Below are 23051 nucleotides of genomic sequence, written 5' to 3' on the forward strand. Positions count from 1 at the left end.
GATCTTACATATTATTATTATGAGTGCAATTTAATACGTGTCTTGAGAATTATCACAAGATACTTCCTCCCTACCTGGGTTCACTACAGTATATATATGTGAGTGGTCCTCTGAAGGCTTATTTCACACTAGCATTTGTGGCAAAGAGTGAAGCCAAACTGGAAGAAAAATTGAAAGCAGGAAGGTAGACCAAGCAAGAGAACATCTATAGTGGATTTTGGAGATGAGATGGAAGCAAGGAAAGGAGAGTGATCTATAGAGAATAGAATGGCCAGTACCTTTTTATATGTCTGCTCCACACCAGTCTTGCACCTTCGTGGTGGCTCCATCCCCTCCCAGTCAGGGTAAGACAGGGTAGCTAGGAAACTCACGTTACTTACAGGAAAAGCTGAGTGTATAGTCACCTAGAGCTATTAGTCCCTGTGTGTTCTGTGCTCTTCTACAGATAACATCAGTTCCTGAAGGCAGGAAGATGAAGCCACTGTGGGTTTTGTGGTAAGTTCATTTGGCTGCTCTCTCCTTCAGCAGGCATCAGAAAACAGAGTGAGAGAAGCGCAGTGAAACGGACCCCCCAAGGAAACCAAGATTAGATTATTTCTTTCCTGGATTTGTCTCTTAGCCTTAGAAAAGGGACAAAGAGAGCTGGAATAGTGATATTTCACACTTTTGTCCCTAAGGAGGCCTTTCATCCTTTCCTCTCCTTTCTAAAAGGGAAGCAGATCTTCCTTTGGAGCCAGTACACATGGCTTGTAGAGCAAGCACATTCAAAGCTGAATTTCATGCTCTGAAATGTTTGCATTTAATCTGGAACACGCATTTTTCCCTAGAAAGTATGAACAAGCACCACTGATTACTACAGCGTAACAGTATGCAGATAAATTTTAATCTCATATTAGGTGGAACTGAAGGATTACATTCCAGTTTATCTAGGAATATTTTGTAATCTGCTCAGATCCTTAAGGCTCAAATGTCCAAGCCTATTAAAAGAATCTGAAAAGAAAATCTCATTAATTCTTAAATGACCCGTAATAACTTGACTAGAGGCTGTGCTCAAAACAGTACATTTAGCCACTTGGAACATCCCTTCTAGGACCTTATGCTCTCTACTCCTTTGTGAAACTGAATGACATCTTCTGGTGGAAGAATAGTCAAGGGACAGACTTGACTCAAGGACAAAAATGAAGAGCAAATAAAAATTAGGGTAAATAAGAAAATTAGGTAAATTAGGAAGATAGTATAGATTATAAAGGTAACAGAACATTTTGGAGATGTGAGACAAACACAGGGAAGAACAGGAGCAGAGGTTCTGGAGGGAATCAGAGTATTGCACAGGTAGGAAGGTTTTATTTGTTGACACCCAATAGCTTTAAACCTTTCTTGGTTTTGATCTCAGTAGATGCTTTAGCCAGGGGTGCAGCTGGAGCTAGCCTGGAATATGGATCCCTCTAGTGGAAAAGGAAGATAACTGGTGAGTTCTTTTAGATCTCAGGCATGAGATCCATCTTCATTTATTTGATGGAAAAATGTATTTATGAGATTGTCGAGGCTCTATTTTCTTCATAATTACTAAATGTGGCCAGCAGCAGTATTTCTTTGATACTGACTACCGGCTGTGTTTTAGGATTAGTGATTTTTAACTTTGGTGCTAAAGGCAAGGAACTGCTGCAATCATTACCTCTCCTGCTATCCATGTGCATACAAATGAAGCATCTCCTTACCAGTTACTGCCATGGGATGTTTGCAGTTCCAGTACGGAGGGGGCTTCACACCAATCACCTACCTATCAGGACATGCTGCCATCCAGCTTACAGCAGTGAAAAGGGTTGAACTGTCCCACAAAGGTAATCCTGGAGGGAAAGAAACTGGCAACACATGTTGAATTAAGTCATTACTGATCTCACACATCTCTGCCTATTAGACTGGAGTGCTTTAAAATACAAGGTAGGCAGAGGTACCTAAAATGAATACAGATTATAATTACTTCAGTCCCACAGATGGCACTGTCAGCTAATCAGTGTATAAAAATAATCCTTCTATGTTGGCATACTGTATTCACTTGGTACATCCTACAGGACGAGCGTAGTCCCAGTGCTGTCAAAAAATTAAAAAAAACCAAAAAACAAAAAACAAAACAAACAAACAAACAAAAAAAAAAAAACCCAAAACCCAAAAAACATAATCCTCAAACCTTGCCAACTGTCAGTAACCAAACCAGCAAAATGTTAAATATCCACTTTTAACAAGTCCTTAAGCACCATGTTCATAAAGGGCTTCAAGAATTCTTCAGTAGTGCCAAATCGTCTGTTGGTCATGATATGCTAATTCATGCTGACAGATGTGAAGTCAGACAACTAAGAAAGAATCTATTAAAGAATTGAAAGAATAAATGAAGCTGAATAAATTATTGCAGGATTTGGAGCAAACACCAAAAGAAACTAAATAAGGACAGTGTTCTGGGAATCACTAGCTAAGGTGGCTTCAGTTGTTAAAAACTTATGTTAAGTCAGTTTTAAAACCTGTTACAAGTGTACGAGACCTCAGATATTCAGATACGCAGCATATTCGTACCTTTGAAACAGGAAATCCTAGCAGCAATGTGTTCTTCACGCTCTCTCTGGGAAGTGCAATTAAGATTACATTACCTTATTGCTGGATCTTGTGGATTACATCATTTGTATAGGGCACCTTTTTTCCATTCTTGCAGCAAATTAAATGGGAACAACAGAGAACAGCTTCCAGCTCCTTCTGGACCTTCTCTAAGGAGGAATATTCAACTTTAAATACACAACAATCTAAAACCACCATACTCATAATTTTTCCTATTGCTTTTTTACAGCAAGAATAAATTCAACAAGATGAAAAAGATATTTTATAAAATAAGAATGCCTTCAAATTCCCATGCAGATGACTTGAGTAAAAATTGACATTGAAGTTGTTTATACGTAGCATACCCAAGTAATACTTTAAAAATAATGGTAGCAGACAAAGTCATTCTGTAAGAATATTTAGGCTTCTGTTATTTTTACTACTCAGAGGTAATTTATAAAAAGATTTTTAATAACATTTATTTTTACAAGCAGGAAATCAACTCAAAAATGAAGTATTAATCACTGTTAGACCAATTTAGTAACTGATCAAGGACTGTTCTTCACTCAGAACCACACAAATTTTGCTTGTCATCTACAGATGGCCTAATTGCTGTTCTGTAATTACCTGCCTTAGGAAGCACTTACACAAATTAATTTTTCTAAATGAATTTTTTTTTTTTTTTTTTACTTCCAGTCTGAGCTGAAATGGCAAATTCCAGTTAATTCCTGAGCTGAAATTATCTGATTAATCTACAGCCTTTATCCTTGCAATTAGATTCACCTTGTGCATCAGGAAAGTTAAGACTATTTTAATATATCCTGAAAGAGTGAAAGATAAGGTTGTGAAAATTCAGTATGTGCAATCCAGTCTTAAATATTAGGTCTTTTGAGGAGGTGTTAGGTAACAAAAATGGGAAATCCCTTCTCCTTACTGCTGCCATGATTTTCTTCTTGCCAGCCTCCTGCTGCGTCTGGTAGCCTGCTTAAATTGTCAAATATGAAGCCTTTGAAGTGATTTGTATACCTTTTAATCCTTTCTATTCTGTACACTTTGACTTTTTTTCCTCCATTATTTTAGTCTGCCAACCTGTATCTTTCTTCTGTGTGAATATATATTGTGTAGTTTCAAGCTACTCACCCCAATCTTTTTTCATATCTATTTATATATAGATATCTATGATTGAAGTTTTAAGCTTCATGGAATAACCACACATATTAGCAATCTCTTAATGCATGGAAATTATTTCTGTTGCAAAGAAGCCAGAAGCACACCAAAGAGCAGCAGTCATGGGCTGAAAAGGCTGAGCTTAAGACTCCACCTTGTCCGCATGGAAGTCTAATCATTATTGCACCATTACCCCTCCAATAACAATCTATCTCATTCAAGACTAGGCTCATAAGCTGAATCACATCCTGCATTCTATATAGATCTCTTAGAAACAAAACCTAAAATGACTGGCCTGTATGCTAGAAAAGATACAGCAAAAAACAGATACATACAGTTCACCTGATTCATACCCTAATAATTAGTTCCTCTACTATTCTTTGAATAAGCTCTACTACCATTTGAAGATGTATAATCTCTAAAAAGTTGCAGAAACATTTGGGTTTGCTCACCTTGAATACAAGGATAAATCACCATATAAAACAATGTCCAACATAAAGTGGTGGCTGTAGTTTCTGTGCCTACCAGAAAGAGGTCAAATATAGTCTGGATCAAGTTTTCTTCATCGTAAGTAACATCAGCATCTCCATTAGTCAGCAGATATGAATGAACAGATCAAGTTACGGCACATAAGAAAACAACTGCCTTGCATCACAGAAATATTTACTGGTCCTATCCAAAATTAAAGTAACATCAAAGGGCTAGAAAATAAAAATTCCTGAATAAAACAAAAATATTTTCTAATATTCTCTGCTACCTCCAAATTTGTGTAGACATCATTATAATCAAAGGAGCTGTTAAAATTCCTTGTTCTTACTGGAATGTAAGAAGAATTCAGAAATACTATATCTCATCCAAATAGTATCATCAAAGAAAGTCCTTTGTGCATCTCCCAGACATGTAGCAATATATGTTTCCATCCCTGTTCACCAGACATGGAAATTTTTGTGGTATGATGAAGCATAAGCAATTGAACCAAGTTTTGGACTAGGCATCTAGAAGTACTGTTCTGATGCACACTCCAGCAATTCCAGGTGCGCTAGTATTTATTTTTGTTATAAAAGCAACAAGCAAGTTGCCTTTTTTATTGTCTATCTATATAAAGTAAAAACAAACAAAAATTCATTTTCCTCACAAAAAAAAGAGATGCTGTTCACAGTATCACAGGATGCTAGAGATTGGAAGGGACCTCGAAAGATCATCTAGTCCAATTGCCCTGCCAGAGCAGGAACAGCTAGATGAGGTTACACAGGAATGTGTCCAGGCGGGTTTTGAATGTCTCCAGAGAAGGAGACTCCACAACACCCCTGGGCATCCTGTTCCAGTGTTCCGTTACCCTCACTGAGAAGAAGTTTCTTCTCAAGTTTAAGTGGAACCTCTTGTGTTCCAGTTTGTACCCATTACCCCTTGTCCTATCATTGTTTGTCACTGAGAAGAGCCTGGCTCCATCCTCGTGACACTCCCCCTTTATATATTTATATACACTAATAAGGTCACCCCTCAGTCTCCTCTTCTCCAAACTATAGAGACCCAGCTCCCTCAGTCTTTCTTCATAAGGGAGATGCTCCATTCCCTTAATCATCTTTGTCGCCCTGCGCTGGACTCTCTCCAGCAGGTCCCTGTCCTTCTTGAACTGAGGGGCCCAGAACTGGACACAATATTCCAGATGCGGTCTCACCAGGGCAGAGTAGAGGGGAAGGGGACCTCTCTCGACCTACTGACCACCCCCCTTCTAATACACCCCAGGATGCCATTGGCCTTCTTGGCCACAAGGGCACAGTGTTGGCTCATGGTCATCCTGCCATCCACTAGGACCCCCAGGTCCCTCTCCCCTACACTGCTCTCTAACAGGTCGTTCCCCAACCTATACTGGAACCTGGGGTTGTTCCTGCCCAGATGCAGGACTCTACACTTTCCCTTGTTATATTTCATCAAGTTTCTCCCTGCTCAACTCTCCAGCCTGTCCAGGTCCCGCTGGATGGCAGCACAGCCTTCTGGCGTGTCAGCCACTCCTCCCAGCTTAGTGTCATCAGCAAACTTGCTGATAGTACACTCAATTCCCTCATCTAAATCACTGATGAATATATTAAATAATACTGGTCCCAATACTGACCCTTGAGGCACTCCACTAGATACAGGCCTCCAACTAGACTCCGCCCCATAGACTACAACTCTCTGGCTTCTCTCCTTCAGCCAGTTCACAGTCCACCTCACTACCTGATCATCCAGACCACACTTCTTCAGTTTAGCTATGAGGATGCTGTGGGAGACTGTGTCAAATGCTTTGCTGAAGTCAAGGTAGACCACATCCACCGCTCTGCCATCATCCATCCACCGTGTTATTTCCTCATAAAAGGCTATGAGGTTGGTCAAGCATGACTTCCCCTTGGTAAAGCCATGTTGACTGCCCCTCATAACCCTCTTATCCTTGATATGCCTTAAGATGGCACCAAGGATAAGGTGTTCCATCACTTTCCCAGGGATGGAGGTGAGGCTGACCCGTCTATAGTTACCCGGGTCCTCCTTCTTGCCCTTTTTGAAGACTGGAGTGACATTTGCTTTCCTCCAGTCCTCAGGCACCTCTCCCATTTCCCAAGACTTGGTAAAGATGATGGAGAGTGGTCTAGCAATGACTTCCGCCAGTTCCCTCAGCACCCGCGGGTGCATCCCATCTGGACCCATGGATTTATGGATGTCCAGATTGCTCAACTGGTCTCTAACCCATTCCTCATCGACTAAGGCAAACCGCTCCAGTGACCTGACTTCATCTGAGGTCTCAGGGGTACAGGGCTCTTCAGGACTGCCTCCGGCAGAGTAGACAGAGACAAAGAAGGCATTCAATAACTCTGCCATCTCTGTATCTTCTGTCACCAGGGCACCCATCCCGTTCATCAGTGGGCCTACATTGCCTCTGGTGTTAGTATCTGCCATGTTCCCAAATACTGTTATAGTTCCAATGGATTGAATCAAGTGGTCAAAATTTTCATCATCTTTAGAGAAGTGATGTCCCAAAAATCACAGAACAAATCACATTTGAGATGGCATGAGCAGGCATAGGGGGGTCCGGAGGTTTTCCTGTAAACACAGTGAACAGCATTCACTATTAACACTTATTGTTCCTGCTTTTCTCACTGAAGGGAGAGCTGATAACGTTTTGTAAACACTTCTGATGTTAATTACATTGCTGGGTGGCAAACTGCAATTTGCTGGTAAAGGCATGAGTAAAAAGTAACTTCAGACATGTAAAAAACACTGCTAAAAAAAAGCAAGACTACTGGTAGGAACAGAATTTGTACTAGTAATAGTAGTTATAATAATACCCAGGTTTCACTTGCCATCAATAGATCTCATGTCTAGCTATAATCTGGGTAGAAAAAAGGTCAGCAGAGACATTGATTGAATAAGCAGCTGAACTGAAAAGAGAAACACCTTCTATTCTTTGCTCATATCCTTTACACCTGAATAATAGTTGAGCATACCTGTAGATTCACCTGTTATTCAGCAGCATCACCTGAACAAACTTCCCCTTTTACTGAGAAGGCTACCACAAATCATGTAAGGGGAGCTTTTCCCACTGTACTTCCCAGTGCAGAGCCAGAGGTTGTCCAGTCTTGGTCAAAGCTTTTAATATTTTGGGTCTTGTTTTTCTTTCCCGCAGAAGGACACAGGGTGTTGTGACACTTATTTTGTTAGTTTGCTCTTACTCTGATTCCATGACCATGAATAATGTAAAACTGACTAAAGAAGTAATAATACTGACAGATAAGGACCATGGAGTCTCAATTCTAAGTTCATACTCTAGGGTTTCACATGTAGCACTTCTGCAAGGAAATGTCTCATACAGACCATAAGACCTTTGATACTCAAAAAAACCCCGATTTTTGTTATCAAGTACTTTCAAAAGCTACAGGTGACCCATTCTTTAGCAGAATCACCCCTTGCACTGACTGACCTGCATACTGAGTCACACAGAGTTTGTTTTCTGTAAATATTCCACAAGGTGACAGGCCTCCTCTCGTAGTTGATACTCCCGGTCTTTTTTCCCTACTCCCATTTTCCTCATTGTTGCAAGTCCAAAATGCATCTTTTGCTTCCAGAGACAACCCTGAGAGAACAAAACACCTAGGAACATAATGAATTAATGCTGTTAATGCTTTTTACATTAAAGAATCGATACAGTCAATACTTCAATGAAACTTCCTTTTGGTTCTATTTTTCTTTAAGCAGGGAGAAGGGATATGCATGTCTTCATGACCCCTGAAGCTCACCTGCCTCGCCCACTTGCAGCCCTATCAGGCCATAAGGGCAGGAAGAAAATGCAGGGCACAGGGAAAGAACAGAACAGAAACAGTCATAGCTGCCATCTTGGCTTTCACTAGTCAATCTCAAAGCTCTTTTGAAAAGAGAATGTCAGCTTTGATTATACCCAGAGAGATAAAGCAAGCTGCTGAGAGTCACAGACAAGCTATGAACAGAATGTTCCTATGATCTAGGAACAGAATTTGAAGTTCCCAAGTCCCCTTCCAATACTCTGTCTTGCAACCTAAACAGCTCATGAACCTTCAGGTCCCAACAATACAGATGACAGAAGCAGGCAATCACATATCTTGCATTTTTATAATGCATGTAAACAAAGTTCTCTTTCCCTGAACTCAACATATAGAATGGGACCTTCCTTTGCTCACATTTCCCAGCCTCCTGTTCACTCTAGTTCTGAGCTCTAAGCAGCACTCTCCCTTTCTCAGTGCTTGCCTATACATACTGAGTCTGTATGATATGTTCCCACTGAGAAATCAAGTGGGAAGAGAGACACCACCAACCAATTGACAGCTGCTATTATGAACCTCTTGAAAGACTGGGGGGGGGGTGCAGGGAAGGAAGGAAGAGCTAATTTGAGAAATCCTAATTCCTAATTAATGTCTCCACTGGAAGGAGAAAGAAAAAAAAGGGAAAAAAAAAAAAAAAGAAAACGAAACAACAACAACAAGAACAAAAAAAAAACAAACCCTGCTCTGTAACTGCTCTGTTTAGCTTGACATCAGGCCAGGCAGCACACACACACTACCATGCCAACTAACTCATGCGCAGCATGGAACCAGTCAGTGTTTTCCAATACACACTGAGCCTGTCTCTACAACAGTAAAAAAACCAAACCTTGGTATTTATGGCCTAGCAGGTGGCACACAGCCTGGGCAGAGGTGTACCAGGAACCTTTGCCACCTCCAGCACATCACACTCACCATTTCTTTGCTTCACACCTTTCTGAAGATGTTCTTTCCCTGTCCTATGCAGTTGTTGCATTTGCTTCACTCTTATGTCCTGAAATCTTCATTACAAAAGTGGATTCCCTTATCTGTTCAAAACAACCAAACTTCATCTTGACTGGTGAGCTCCTGCAACAGTATTTGTGTCAGAGGAGACCAAGCAAGATTTATGTGAAGAGCTACTGCTCACATATGCTGAAAATAATAAAATAAGGAATACTGCATTATCCTAAACCAGCTTTCTTGCTTTTCCTTTCCTTGTAAACTTCAGCCTAAGCTTTTCTGAAATAACTCTCCCTGACCCTACTTCAACATGACCATAACTCTCAGCTAGCAATAAGAAAACACACTGCCCAGTGTCCAAAAGGCCAGGCTCAGACTAAGCCTCTTGTCAGGCCTAGCTGTACGCAGCAGGACCAGACTGACCCTGCAGAAAGGTCTAGGACAGCAGACTACAGGCAGAAGGACAGGGTCACAGTGAAAGCAGCAGCACCTCTCACACAGATCTACGTCGCAACATTGTGAGCAATGACACAAAAAAATTAAGTTCTGGTGCACACAAGCTGCAAGTCAAGTTATTTAGATAATTTCATCAGATAACTCATTTTAAAGTTTCAAATAGCATAAAAACCTGGAAAATTGAGTGCATAAATGACTGCTCAATAGCGTAAGAGTTATCCTGGAACTGTTGGAATTGGCTGATAAAACCATAGGAGGTACTTAATTTTAAATTAATTAATTTATCTCAATATTTTTCCCTATTTAACTTGTCAAGCATAAGATTCATAGAACCATGCTACTGAAAATGATGCTACTTAACCTTTTCTCTTTCCACTTCTTGCCCCCAAACCTAAACAAACAGATAAAAAAGGCACACAGGCACTCTCCTTGCCCTCTGATAGTTCTGCACTTTCTGGGAAGCATCAGCACATGCAGCCCACTAAAGTAGAAGAGCTGCATGGTGCTGCACAGAGAAGTCGAGTGGTGGCTGCTCAGAAAAGTAAAGCAAGCAAATGCTGTAATGCCACTGCTGCTCTGCAGCCCCCTGAAGCTGCCTTATATTTCATGTTTGAATCTGAAATTATTTAAAGCCACTAACACAAAAAAGACAAATGCTCATCTACACGTTTTTCAAGACTGAAAAATGCAACATTTTACTTTACAAATTTTCCTTTATAAACTCACTAAAAAACCAAAATCAAACTCATTCAAAAACTAACTGAAAGGAGCATCCATACTTGTACCACTCAGATGGTTGCTTGAAGTTTGAGGGAATTTACAGGAATTCTCTAGAAGCCCATGCACAGCACTTAATCTTTATATTTCATGATCATGGTGTACATGGATTCCAATCAATATCCTTGCTTTTGCTGAAAAGTTTTGAGGTGGAAACTGCAGACTGGAAAATTCTAGCAAGCCTGCTCAGAGAAATGATGATAAAATTTTGAAACAGGCAACTTACACAATTGTATGGAATCTCTTAATCTCCTATATATACTTAAACACAGAACATTAGCTGAGTTCTTGATTAAAGTGTTGAAAACTCCAATTTAATGTATCAGCCAATAATAATAACAAAAAAAAAAACAAAAACACAAAACCAAAAAACAACCCACAAAACTCCATGCAAAATCAGAATTCATAGAAAACCACAAGGCAACAAATAATCAAACAGGGCACCTGTAAGATGATTTTTAGGGCTAAATTCTGAAGCACCATGCACACTAATATGACTCAACCTGGGAAGTCCCACATATTTGAGAATCATATATCTTCTTTCCTTTGCCTCCTAAATTCCAAATGAGATGGTTCCTGAGAGTTCACTTAGCAGACAGAGGCACTCTAAGTCAACCCCCCTTTCACTTGTTTTGGTGCTTCTGAATCAGAAAGATGTCCAATTTGTACATTGAAAGCAAGGAGAAAACAGACTTTGCCATCCAAACAGGAGTAGGTAAAATGAAAGATGAGGTCTGAAATCCTGTCCCAAATGAATAACAATTAAAACAAATTAAAAAAAAAAATCAGAAAGGAAGCTGAAGAGTTTACCTAAATCCCATCTTGTCCCAAACCACCAGAATTATGCCATTTCTGTTTGCCTTCCAATGGTGGAGATTACCCAAACTTTCAAAGCAACATACTGTAGTCCATAGATTACACCAAGGTTAGCAAATAACAGAGAAGTAAATCTCTTAAGTTAAACTTCGCTACATATTGGTACAAACATCTCCAGGAAAGCTTGCAGGGTCCACAAATCAATAAAAAATTTCACCTCTTTCTTCAGTTTATTGGTTCTTTTCCACAGAGAAAACAGAACCTGTGCATTTTTTCACCACCAAAATTTGCAACAGCAAATTTGAATCCTTACCATGAGAAATAAAATGAATTCAGAAAACACCATACAATGCACTGAACAATGTCCCATTTGTGTTCCACATAATACCGTAACTTAACCTAGAATACTGTAAAAGGGGAAAGTAGATACTCTAATACTTATATTACACTTTTTTAAAAAAGAAAGAAACAAACAAAAAGACATTAATTTAGCTTTAAGCTGAACTAATTCAATTCTTTTTCACCTCAGAGACCATAGCCTAACCAACAGGTATTGCGTAGATGTTTCTTCTTCTATAAAAGAAACCACGTAAGAATCGTAGTATTTCAGAAAGGTACTAAGTCACATATCCTTGGTATTTTAATGTTTAACTACAGGAAACTGCATGAGGTTTTACCATTATATTTTATATCCTTGGATGACTGCTCAATAATTAGCACTTAAAATTTTGTTTCCTTCTTAGTATCAATACTAGGTCTAAGAGAAAAAAGAAACAGCTCATAATGATGGATCATACGAAAGAGTAGGCGTGACTTTGGCTAACTGCAAAGGATCACATATTTCAGTTTTCTAAGGACTTCAGCTTGGGAAAACTGTAATTGTCAGAAAAAGAGAGAGAGGGCTAAAGCAGACAGGCTATTTACAAAAAAAGAGTTTAACTTCAGAAGCAGCAAACTCACGTGTGCAATTCCGAACTTTCACAGGAAGTCTTATTAAAAAGTGACAAGATAAAATTTTTAATAAGATGTTGGGGACTGCAGAGGTTTTTATAGCTCTAGTAGTGTGTCTTCTGATTTTGCAGTTTCTAAAGCTGCAGTGGATGCGCACCCAGCTTCCTCCAGGACCAGTTCCCCTTCCCATCATTGGAAACTTGTGGATGCTGGACTTCAGACTTCGTCGAGAAACTCTCACTAAGGTATTTATCACTATGGTTGAAAAATCAGTCTGAATCTATTTTAACTTGACTTGTACTTTGTATAGGAACAGTCTAAACTTGGAATTTTTTTTTTCTTTTTAACCTCAAGCTTGTTTATCAGCCACTTTCAAAGAATACAAGGACCCTGCACTATTAAAAATATTTCTGAGTAATAAACACCATAATTGCTTTACTCCTTGTTATTGTCTTTCTCTTTTGGATACAGTAACACTCATGCATAACATTATCACAAGCACTGTCAATAGCATGATATTCCATGGACAGTTTCATTCTCCGTGTTGATATCTAGCCCTGTAAACCATCCCTAGAAGAAACTCCTTTGCCTGATATCAGTGTCACTGAAACATCTCCAGGCCACACGTGGTCCCATCTCCATTAGAAAACCAAACATATACTCTACACTGACTCTTTTTTTTTCTTATTTGTACAGCAAAAAGATTATCTTCAGTAAATAGATTATCACTAAAAAAAGCAGGAAAATGTTGTTGCTGTTATGTTCACAGCATGGTTGCTTTATAAGCCAATTTAAATTATTTTTAAAAGTAAGGAACTTTAAAGGAACTATTTTAAGGAAAAATGCAAGCATGATCTGAAGAACAACAATAGAGAAAAATGTGAAAAACCACATGGAAGCTACAGGAAAGAATGCAAAACAATTTCTTTGCTTTCTTCAGAAGTTACAGGCAAGAAAAATCTATAATTAGGTTAATTATAAGTCATTAGGTCAGAGAAGACCTTTGTTTCTCTTTCTGTGAAATTTTCAGAGGTTGTATCCTGAGAGATGTCCTCTGTCTTTTTTCCATAAAGTACAATTACCTTCTATTCCCAAAGCACATCACAACAGAATGGTAAAATTTTTCTGAAACCTGCAGTTTAGGGCTTAGTGACAATTACAGAAAACTCTTAAAATAAGTACTTAAATGTATGCATTCCTTGTTTATATTTATTAATTTACTGTTATTAACTCTTCAGTTAACCAACATCTATGGAAGCATCTACACATTGTGGATGGGACAGACACCTATGGTTGTACTAAATGGGTACAAAGCAGTAAAAGATGGCATCGTCACCCATTCCGAGGAAGTTTCCGGAAGACCTCTCACCCCATTCTACAGGGATATGATGGGTGAGAAAGGTACAAGATGTTCCAAAATACTGAAATACAAACAAGATGTAAAGAATTAAGAAGCTTTCCTATACACGCACATGTTCATGAGTTACTGCTATACAAGTACATAACAGGACTTACAAAGTAAAAAAGCTCTATGCAGAGCTAGCATAGTAAGAAAAGGAAAAAACAATAATTTCTCCTCTTATAAAGCATACTACCAACTTTTTTTCTTCCCAATAGATTCAAAGGAATATTTACCTAGAGAAGTTGCCTTTCAGTTGTATCACTTCTAAACCAGAACACAGCTGATCTGCCCTTACCAAAACTGATTACCACTCATCTTCCAGGGTCACATTTATGTACATTTATTTAGGTCATAAAAACCTAATGTAGAAACCAAAAGTCAGTATCTGAAATCAGTGTCTTCTTTGTTAGTGAGATATAACCCAAATCAAATTTTGCCTCCTGCATGAAAGGATTTCCCTTTGCAGCAATGAAATTGTTTCTGTGTTCTGCAGGTATTTTTTTGACAAGTGGGCACACCTGGAAGCAACAGAGACGCTTTGGCATGACCATTATAAGAACTCTGGCACTCGGTAAGAACAATTTGGAGCATCAAATTCAAGCAGAGGCCTGTAACGTTGTGGACATCTTTGCAAACACAAAAGGTAAATTCACTAGAAAACTGACACTTCATGGTTTTTCTGAAATATAGTAGATTAGGGAAGTAAAAGTTTCACAATACATTTTTACAAGTAATAGATATTTTTCATATTAGTGGAACTTTCACCAGCTTCTTAATTGCATTCTTTCAAAAAACAAACAAAAAAATGTTTTGTCTGCGTAGCCGGCAACATAAAATTGTTTTTTGAAAAAAGGATAGTGAAAAAATGTTTATTATCAACGCAGTCTTGATGACAGCTGGTGAAAATTCCTACATTTCAGGAGTATAGAAAATCCCTATGTTGCTCTCCATAAAATACACAACTTGCGACCTGCTGTGAATCATTCTAGGACAGCAGGACTTTAGGATTTGGCACAGGAAGAACCCCAATGCAAGGAATGTATCATTCAGTTGTCCAACAAAAATTCTTTTTAAGGTTTGACTGAAATAGAAACCAATAGAATTTTAGCATGATGGCAAAACAACGCAATTAAATGTAAATATTCCAAACAGCCAAATCCTTCAGGACATCATGTTCCACACTGATGTGAAAACACAGAGAAGCTGCCTAAGGTCTCTCTCCAGCTCTCCTTGCACTACACACAGCAAAATGGCCCATTTCTATTCTGAGAGCAACATATTCCCAGACCTTTAAAATGTACAAGATGAACAAACCATCAACTCGAGTCCCTACACAGCCCAAATCTATACCTTCCATGCAATTCTTCCTCTATTTCAGACTCAATAATTGTATTTACTCTTTCCCAGAAGGACTACAAGCATTAGACTGAAGTCAGAAATCTATAATCCAAAGTTTTACATAGTAGTATAATTCAAAGGTTGTCCTTGTCATTTAAATGTGTACTTAATTTCATTTTTTCTGGATTTAACCCTTTTTGATTTTGCCTTTTCAGTCGGGGGGGAAGGAGCTGTGTGTGTGGAAATACATGCAGTTGAACTGTTAAGCTGTATTTGAAAACCAGAATGAGAGAAGTCATTTCAACATGTCTAAGAAATTAAAACTTTCAAACTGGTTTTTTGTTTGGTTTTTTGTTTGGGGTTGGGGGACGAATGTTTGATTTATTTTTTTAATGGCCAAACATAAAATACCTACCTCCAGATTTGAAGGCATATGCTCTAATTGATTGCTTGTGTTTCCACACAACCCAGACCACAAGTCAAAGAGAAGAAAAAAGACCAACTCTTTGTCTTCTCAAAACTGATAATCACTATATTCTACAAAAGTAAAACGCAGATTGAAAACAAAGATTCCCTGCACCCACAATCCATACAGTTAATTTGTATTAAACTAATTCTATTAAAGTCTACTTGTGTGAAATTTATCTAAAAGTAGTCTGATCCACTGTTACATTTACCAAATAAAAGGGGGGGCGGGGGGAAGTCTTTTTTCTCACTGTGCATCAATATTCATGGTACCTCTTATATTCACAGGCAAACCTTTCAACCCCCACACTGTCATTGTCCAGGCTATTGCAAATATAATTTGTGCTGTTGTCTTTGGTCACCGCTTCTCCAGTGAGGATGAATCTTTCAGCAAACTTATCAAAGCTGTTTATTCTGTGATCTACTTTCAAGCTACTATCTGGGGCAGGGTAAGATTTTCTTTTTCTCGTTCTTACTCCTTAAAGTGCATTTGCACTTAACAAGTTGAAACAAACTAAAAGATAATTCCCAGACATTTTCATACCCTTGATCTGTGAGCCACTGTGCAGTAATAAATTAACACATACCTTGTATATGTCATTACTGCCTTATATTCCTCCCTTATCTCAGTCAATCTTGTGTCCTTAAATTCAAATTCTAGATTACTGCTGGTTTTCACTGATTTCCAAAATATATAACGTATTTCAAACAAGTAATCATTTGCAGAGTAGTATGTATGTAAGATTCTTAAACCTTAATATGAAAACAACTTTTAAAATTTATTTTCACTTAGTCTGAAGAATACAGAAATGCAGTTAAAAAGAACTAAGGCTTTACAGTCCTTTTCAGAAGACATCTTGCTTCTCGTGTAATTCATATTATCACCAAGATGTGAGCTTCCTGTAAGATAAAGGTGACGATATCATCACATGAAGAAGAATATTTTTAAGTTCTTGAAAGCCTAGCTGTTATGTTATGCAGATTTTGGCACACTGGCATTCCATAACACTACCAGGATCTCTGACACTTCCATAGAGAGATGTCTTAGGAAAAATAAAATAATACATCAGAGTAAAAATCAAGGTTAATAAAATCTGCTTCTGAGCCAGATTCACTTCCATGACTCCGATTCACCCATTTTCAGAAGCTTGTGTTGCATTATTAGATATGCGTCCAAAACGTAAAATAAAATCATTCACAGAATCACAGAATCCCAAGGGTTGGAAGGGACCTCAAAAGATCATCTAGTCCAACCCCCCTGCAAGAGCAGGGTAACCTAGAGTACATCACACAGGAACTTGTCCAGCCAGGCCTTGAATATCTCCAACGTAGGAGACTCCACAACCCCCCCTGGGCAACCTGCTCCAGTGCTCTGTCACTCTCACAGTAAAGAAGTTTTTCCTGATGTTCACATGGAACCTCTTATGCTCCAGTTTACACCCAGTACCCCTTGTCCTATCACTGGACATCACTGAGAAAAGCCTAGCTCCATCATCCTGATGCTCACCCTTTACATATTTGTAAACATTGATGAGGTCACCCCTCAGTCTCCTCCAAGCTAAAGAGACCCAGCTCCCTCAGCCTCTCCTCATAAGGGAGATGTTCCACTCCCTTAATCATCTTTGTGGCTCTGCACTGGACTCTTTCAAGCAATTCCCTGTCCTTCTTGAACTGAGGGGCCCAGAACTGGACACAATATTCCAGATGCAGCCTCACCAAGGCAGAGTAGAGGGAGAGGAGAATCTCTCTTGACCTACTAACCACACCCTTTCTAATGCACCCTAGGATGCCATTGGCCTTCTTGGCCACAAGGCACATTGCTGGCTCATGGTCATCCTCCTATCTACCAGGACCCCCAGGTCCCTTTCCCCTTCACTACTTTCCATTCGCCTGCTTTCCTGTGACCTGATATCCACTATTATACAATGTTGATATTTTGGTTACTTGATGGGGATGAAGAAGTCTGCACTGGCCAATACATTCCTCATCACAGGCCATAAGTAAAACAAAGGTTCTGCCAGTATCCCTAGGGACTGAAGTCTATTAAACAAAGCCACTTAACAAATACACATGCCAATTTCTCCTGGAGGAAAGTCTTCTAAGACTGAGAGGTCAAGTCAGCTTCTATGTCTTTTCAATCTTCAACTTATGTTTTAAAGAAAGAAATTCTGATCATTGAATATTGACAACTTGATCACAACAATTTTGACCACTGCATATTTCTAATAGCTTATCAACAAATACCAGACAAGCTTTCTAAGTTCAAGTAGAGGGCAATGTAAAGGTTTCGTAATTCCTCTTACAAATATAGAATAATTTACAACATAAAAGGACCTCTGCAGGTCAGCTAATCCAATGTCATGCTCAAAGCAGGTCTAACTAGATCAGATTGTTTTTAGGGACTTCTCTGGTCAACTCACAAGTCTCCAAGGATGGAGATTTCACACAGACTCCAGGAAACCTGTTGCTGACATTTAGTATCTTTCTGACTAGCGTCCATTGCCTCTCATCCTAATTAGGAGAACATGTGTGGCAGTGACTTCACAGACTTATCAGGAAATCAGAATTGGGTTGTCAGTTTAGAAGAGTTCTTGTTTCTTCCCTTTTGTTTAAAATCACAGATGTATGATGCTTTCCCATGGCTTATGCACCACCTCCCAGGACCTCATCAGAAAGTGTTTGCATACAATGACTTCATGCACCATTTAGTTATGAAGGAGGTCCAAGCTCATGAGAGACAGCAAACAGGTGCTTCACAGGATCTCATCGACTTCTACCTAGCTCAAATAACAAAAGTAAGTATCTGTTTATTGCACTCTTCCCTCTCCTTGTCCTCAATGCCTACTACACATACCTGCTGTTCAAATAACTGCTACAGAATTTTTATATGCATGCTTTATGTGTTTAGCAATTAACTTTTTTTTTTTTTTTATGGGCTGCTCATTGTTTTCATCAAATAATGACAATTTCTATGTGAATGATAAAATGTCTGAAATTACCCACTTCATAATCTTCTTATGAATATACTCTACAGACTAAAGACGACCCTACTTCTACATTTAATACAGATAATATGGTGCAGACTGTGGTTGATCTTTTGCTTGGAGGGACAGAAACAACAAGTACTACTCTTCTCTGGGCACTGCTCTATATGATACAACACCCAGAAATACAAGGTGGGCAAAAGCATTATCAGAAAACACTGCATTCACCATTATATTAATGAATGATGTTCATTATGATTTAAGTACTAGCTCAGTCACATGCAGTAAATCAAAATCACCCTTAACAATAAATACGAATGGTGATACATCAAGAATAAAAATCTAGAAAATGAAACAAATGTGCTTTCCCCTAATGGGAAACTGAGGCAACACTAGCACAAATTAGTATTGTTTTATCACTAGCCACTGTTTTATCACAGTAGAAGGGGATGGCAAAGACAGAATAACAAGCTAAAGATCTTTCATAGTCTCTTCCTAGCATTCAAAGCGGAAAAGCTTTAAAAAAGCGGCTCTGATATATATTTATAAACATATCATAAATTAGACCTGTAATTTCAAATTTTAATCCTTTTTTTTTTTTTGGAACATAGGACTGTATTATTGTCATCACCAAGTAGGATGTGTCTTAAATGAGAAATCATCTTGTGCTTTGGCAATATGCACTTTCTTAATCAACTAAAACCAATAGAGCAACATAATTTATTTTTTTTCCTCTCAGTCCTAGGCATACTCCTACAGAAATCTGCTGGAAAAGGTGGCAGGGAGGAAGTTAAAATATTTTCATTTCTCTGCAGAAAAGGTTCAAAGAGAGATAGAGGCTGTTCTGGAGCCCTCCCACGTCATCAGTTATGAAGACCGCAAGAAACTGCCTTATACAAATGCTGTGATTCACGAGGCTTTGCGGTACAGCAATGTTACTTCTGTTGGGGTCCCTCGACAATGTGTGAGGAATACAACTTTGCTGGGTTTTCACATTAAGAAGGTACAGAGCATACCTCCATACTTCTTAAAGCTTTAGGCTATTAATATTTACTATTTACATGATATCAGCTTCTGTAAATCCTAACTTTGCATAGAGCGCAGTGGTAGCATGTCACAGACACAAAACAAAGCTTTGAAACAAGGCTAAGTCTACATTAGCAGATGCAAAAGGAATCTTGGGAAAAGGCTAACAGCACAAGTAGCAAACATAGGGAGAACCGAAGTCTTTCTTCTCAGTAGTCAAATATGGATGATGTCTGAGTATTAAAGCTGAACATGCATTTTAAGGAATGATGAAGAAATGAGGATTAATGAACGTCAAGCCAGCTAACTTTCACACATAAGGGAGCAGCTTGGAGAAACCTACTGTCACCCCTGACAAAACAAAAACACATACACAGAAGCCCCACATGCTTAACATGGCAGCAAGACATCTGACAGTCACATTGGCATATGAATGTCCCAAATATACTAAGCACAAAATTCATGTGATGGGATTGAAAGATCCTTCCAAAAAGGAAGGTGTTATGATTAGTCTGCCAAGTATGCAAAATGATCCAAGCTCCCTCTCGATTAGACATGAAGACACTTTCAGGAGTCCTGACAGAAAATAACTTAGACAAAGGGAAACACCTAATACTTTATGACAAACAGAAGATACAAGAGTTTATCATGCCTGGATGTGCACAAGAAAAGAATGAGCTGCATGCGAACACTGGGCTGCAGGCACAGGATGGTGGATTATCAATTAGAGAGAAGTCAAAAAAAAAAAAAAAAAAAAAAGTGAATTGTACATGAAAAAATATAATCTCTGCTTCTTCTTGCAGGGCACACTTGTACTGCCAAACCTGCACTCTGTTGTGTATGACCCTGAGCACTGGGCGACCCCTTGGAAGTTCAACCCAAACCATTTCCTTGATTTGGATGGCAACTTTGTGAACAAAGAGGCATTCTTACCTTTCTCAGCAGGTAATGCCCTGATGTTTGTGTATTCCTGTTTGCTGTGTCATGCAGCAAGACCAAAACACTATTTCTGAATTCTAAAACTTTAAAAACATACCTTTATGAAAAAATATTTGACACAAAGATTTAAAGTCAGTAGTTGTATTGTAAGAGACACAAATGTTATCTTGCATTTTATTTTTTTCATACATTCAAACAGAGTATGAGTATGCCTACAGGACATCATGCTTTTTCCTAGGTGTATGTATGGTTCCTACCCTAAAGGTATCTGAGGTCCTTAATTCCTAATGTATTAAGTTCTCACATAATAAAATTGATTTATTCTCAACCTTACAAACAGGAAACCCAAAGACAAAAGTAAGTTGACTTGTCAACGTAGATGAAGAAAATGTGTAATAAAGCAGGAAACCAAAACTTAGTCCCCCAAATCCAACAGTAATAGTCTGGCACCATGTCCTCTTGTAACTCCAGAAAACTAGCTAAAACCAGTCTTATCAAAAGAATATTAGGCAATTATAAAAAATAATTCTAACTTTAAAAAAGCACATTATGATGTAAAATTTACCTTATTTACAACACAAAAGGTAGTGATTCAAAGACATGGGGCAGTAGGAAGAATGAAAAGCAGTATAAAACATAACTCAGAGGGCTTCTCCAGACAACCAGTTTCTCCAATAAACAGATAATGAAGAAAAGCAGCACAAAGCAGGAAGCTGGCATTATTTACCGGAAAATAAAAGATAAAAATCTAACAATAAAACCACTGAGAAATAACTGAGATTTTTTTGTTACTGTGACAGATTATACTATTATACATTTGTTGTAGACAAAAAGTAAATAGTATACTAAGTAATGTAAGAAGGAGTCAGATTAAACATAGTAAAACCAGATTTTAAAACCATCTGCCCAAATTGGCTGCAAATCCTAAAATCTATTTGCAAAATAGGTACTCAGCATCTTACCTCCTTTACTCACCAAATGTCCACCAGTTTACATGAATCAAGACAACTGACTTAGACTACCATTTCAACCCAGCATAGGAAGTTTTCTTTTTTGTTTTGGTAGTTTTCTGTTTATCTAATCTGAATATTTATCTACCCTGAATATGTATATTCTATTTTTTAGCCTGGAATATACATATATACACACACACATACTGAAATACACTGTGAAAACAATATGCCAAAATGAGTCACTGAGTCTGTACATCACTGCACACACTTACGTTTCATTCCCTTAGCTTACATATCTGCCCCGGACAGTGTTAGAGATACTTGGCTACAAGGATCCAGTGTAGTCACCTTAATTTCTGTTGAAGAAAACCTGATCACATCCCTCTTCTTAGCTTCAGAATTGTACCCAACAATGCTCCAGTCCTCCTTCCTCAAGAACTAAAGACAAGACACTGAAATCATAGAATCATAGAATGAAGCCTTTTAAAACCTGGCTTAACTGAGCAGTAATTCATGGTTCTCACAGAACAAGAAGCACAAATGGAAAGGGAGAACCTCATTTATGCTCTGGGAGGGTAAAGTGCAGTAGGAGCAAAAAATACCCAAAACCCAAACCAGAAGACTGATATAATTAGAGATGTACAGCTGCTCAATTAAATACATGTTTCCCCAACCTCCAAAAGCATTTGCTGTCCTCACAGAAGTAAATGGGAAATAACTATCATACATTAACAGTATTCATGGAACTCAGTAGAATTTTGTTCTAAGTTTTTTTTCCAGAACTTTACTGTATACAACTAACTCTGTTTCTCTTTCTTCTGCAGGGCACCGTGTATGTTTGGGGGAACAGATGGCACGAGTTGAATTGTTCATCTTCTTTACCAACCTCCTTCGGGCATTCACATTCCAGCTCCCCGAGGGAGTAAAGGAAATCAATCTGGAGTACATTTTAGGTGCAATACTGCAGCCACATCCGTATAAACTGTGTGCTATTCCACGCTAATCTGCAACATGATACAATGCAGAGAGACTTCAACCAGTCAGTAATCGCAGATACTTTAAAAAAACATATCACTATCTCAATTGTATTCAAATGTAGATGGCTCAGCATAGCAAATTACTATGGAGTAGTTTTATTTAGGACTGATATGTAGCTGAACTTCTTGAAATGAAAATAAGTGTACTTGCCAAAGCTCATATAATCATAGGCATATCCATGACCACAATAATATGTTATCAAACAAATGGATTTTCACACTCATGGTAGCAATCAATTAGACCTAGGATTTGAGAGTTTCCTGCATATGTGCTTGGTCAGGTATCACACTGTTAAAATGGCACAACTGTTCTGATACCTGAATAAAAAAAAAAGTAAATAAACATTTCTTCATTATGCTGTTACCCCTCTGTGTTCACAGAAGGTTTTTCCTTACATCCTTTTGCATTTACCTCTCACACTTAGTGTTGACTCCTTTTCCTTCACACTCCCATAAAGGAGTTTATACCATATATTAAGGTATAAACTTCACATATGCATAAATGATTGCACAATGGGGCCTCTTTCAATCGTAGCCCATTTAGAAATCCTTACACTTTTTTTTCCTTAACTTCCTCAGCATCTGATTCCTACTTTGTGACAACTCTCAGATACAGGCTCTTTCATGAGCTTTGCCCTCTTCCAATAATTTCCTACCTGAAGGGAAAGAAACAGCCTTTCAAGAAATGAAGAAAATAAACAAAGGTGCCAACATTTGTTAAAGCAGGCACAATAGGGATTTATTACAGTGTTTTCTTTTGTTGTCTCATCATTCCACAATAGATGTGGAAAGTTCTGACCACTTAAAATTCAGCTGCAAGCATCTTAGATGCTTTGAATCTTCAATGTTCAAGAGGGGCAAGCATAAATGATGGTAGGATGCAGTTA

At 38.4% G+C, this 23051-nt stretch overlaps 2 protein-coding genes across 6 annotated transcripts in view; one reads left to right on the top strand and one right to left on the bottom strand.

Annotated features, from left to right (window-relative positions):
• Nucleotides 1-7806: 7806 nt before the first annotated feature.
• Nucleotides 7807-23051, bottom strand: part of CAPN10 (calpain 10) — a 34933-nt gene continuing 19688 nt past the window's right edge. For all 5 annotated transcript variants that reach the window (XM_080624358.1, XM_080624350.1, XM_080624351.1 and 2 more), the window contains one exon: nt 7807-7875. In XM_080624358.1, coding sequence (XP_080480484.1) covers nt 7813-7875 — 63 coding nt within the window. In that variant the 3' untranslated portion in view covers nt 7807-7812. The remainder of the gene's footprint in view (nt 7876-23051) is intronic.
• On the top strand, nt 12064-22130 carry LOC308224440 (cytochrome P450 2J2-like; the record flags this gene model as incomplete). Its single annotated transcript, XM_080624363.1, has 9 exons — nt 12064-12265; nt 13259-13421; nt 13916-14065; nt 15514-15674; nt 17847-18020; nt 18260-18401; nt 19025-19212; nt 20039-20180; nt 21952-22130. The coding sequence occupies exons 1-9, from the start codon at nt 12095-12097 to the stop codon at nt 22128-22130; spliced, it is 1470 nt and encodes a 489-aa protein (XP_080480489.1). The 5' UTR covers nt 12064-12094.

Source organism: Psittacula echo (genome assembly GCF_963264785.1).
Source record: "Psittacula echo genome assembly, chromosome: 7".
NCBI lineage: Eukaryota > Metazoa > Chordata > Aves > Psittaciformes > Psittacidae > Psittacula > Psittacula echo.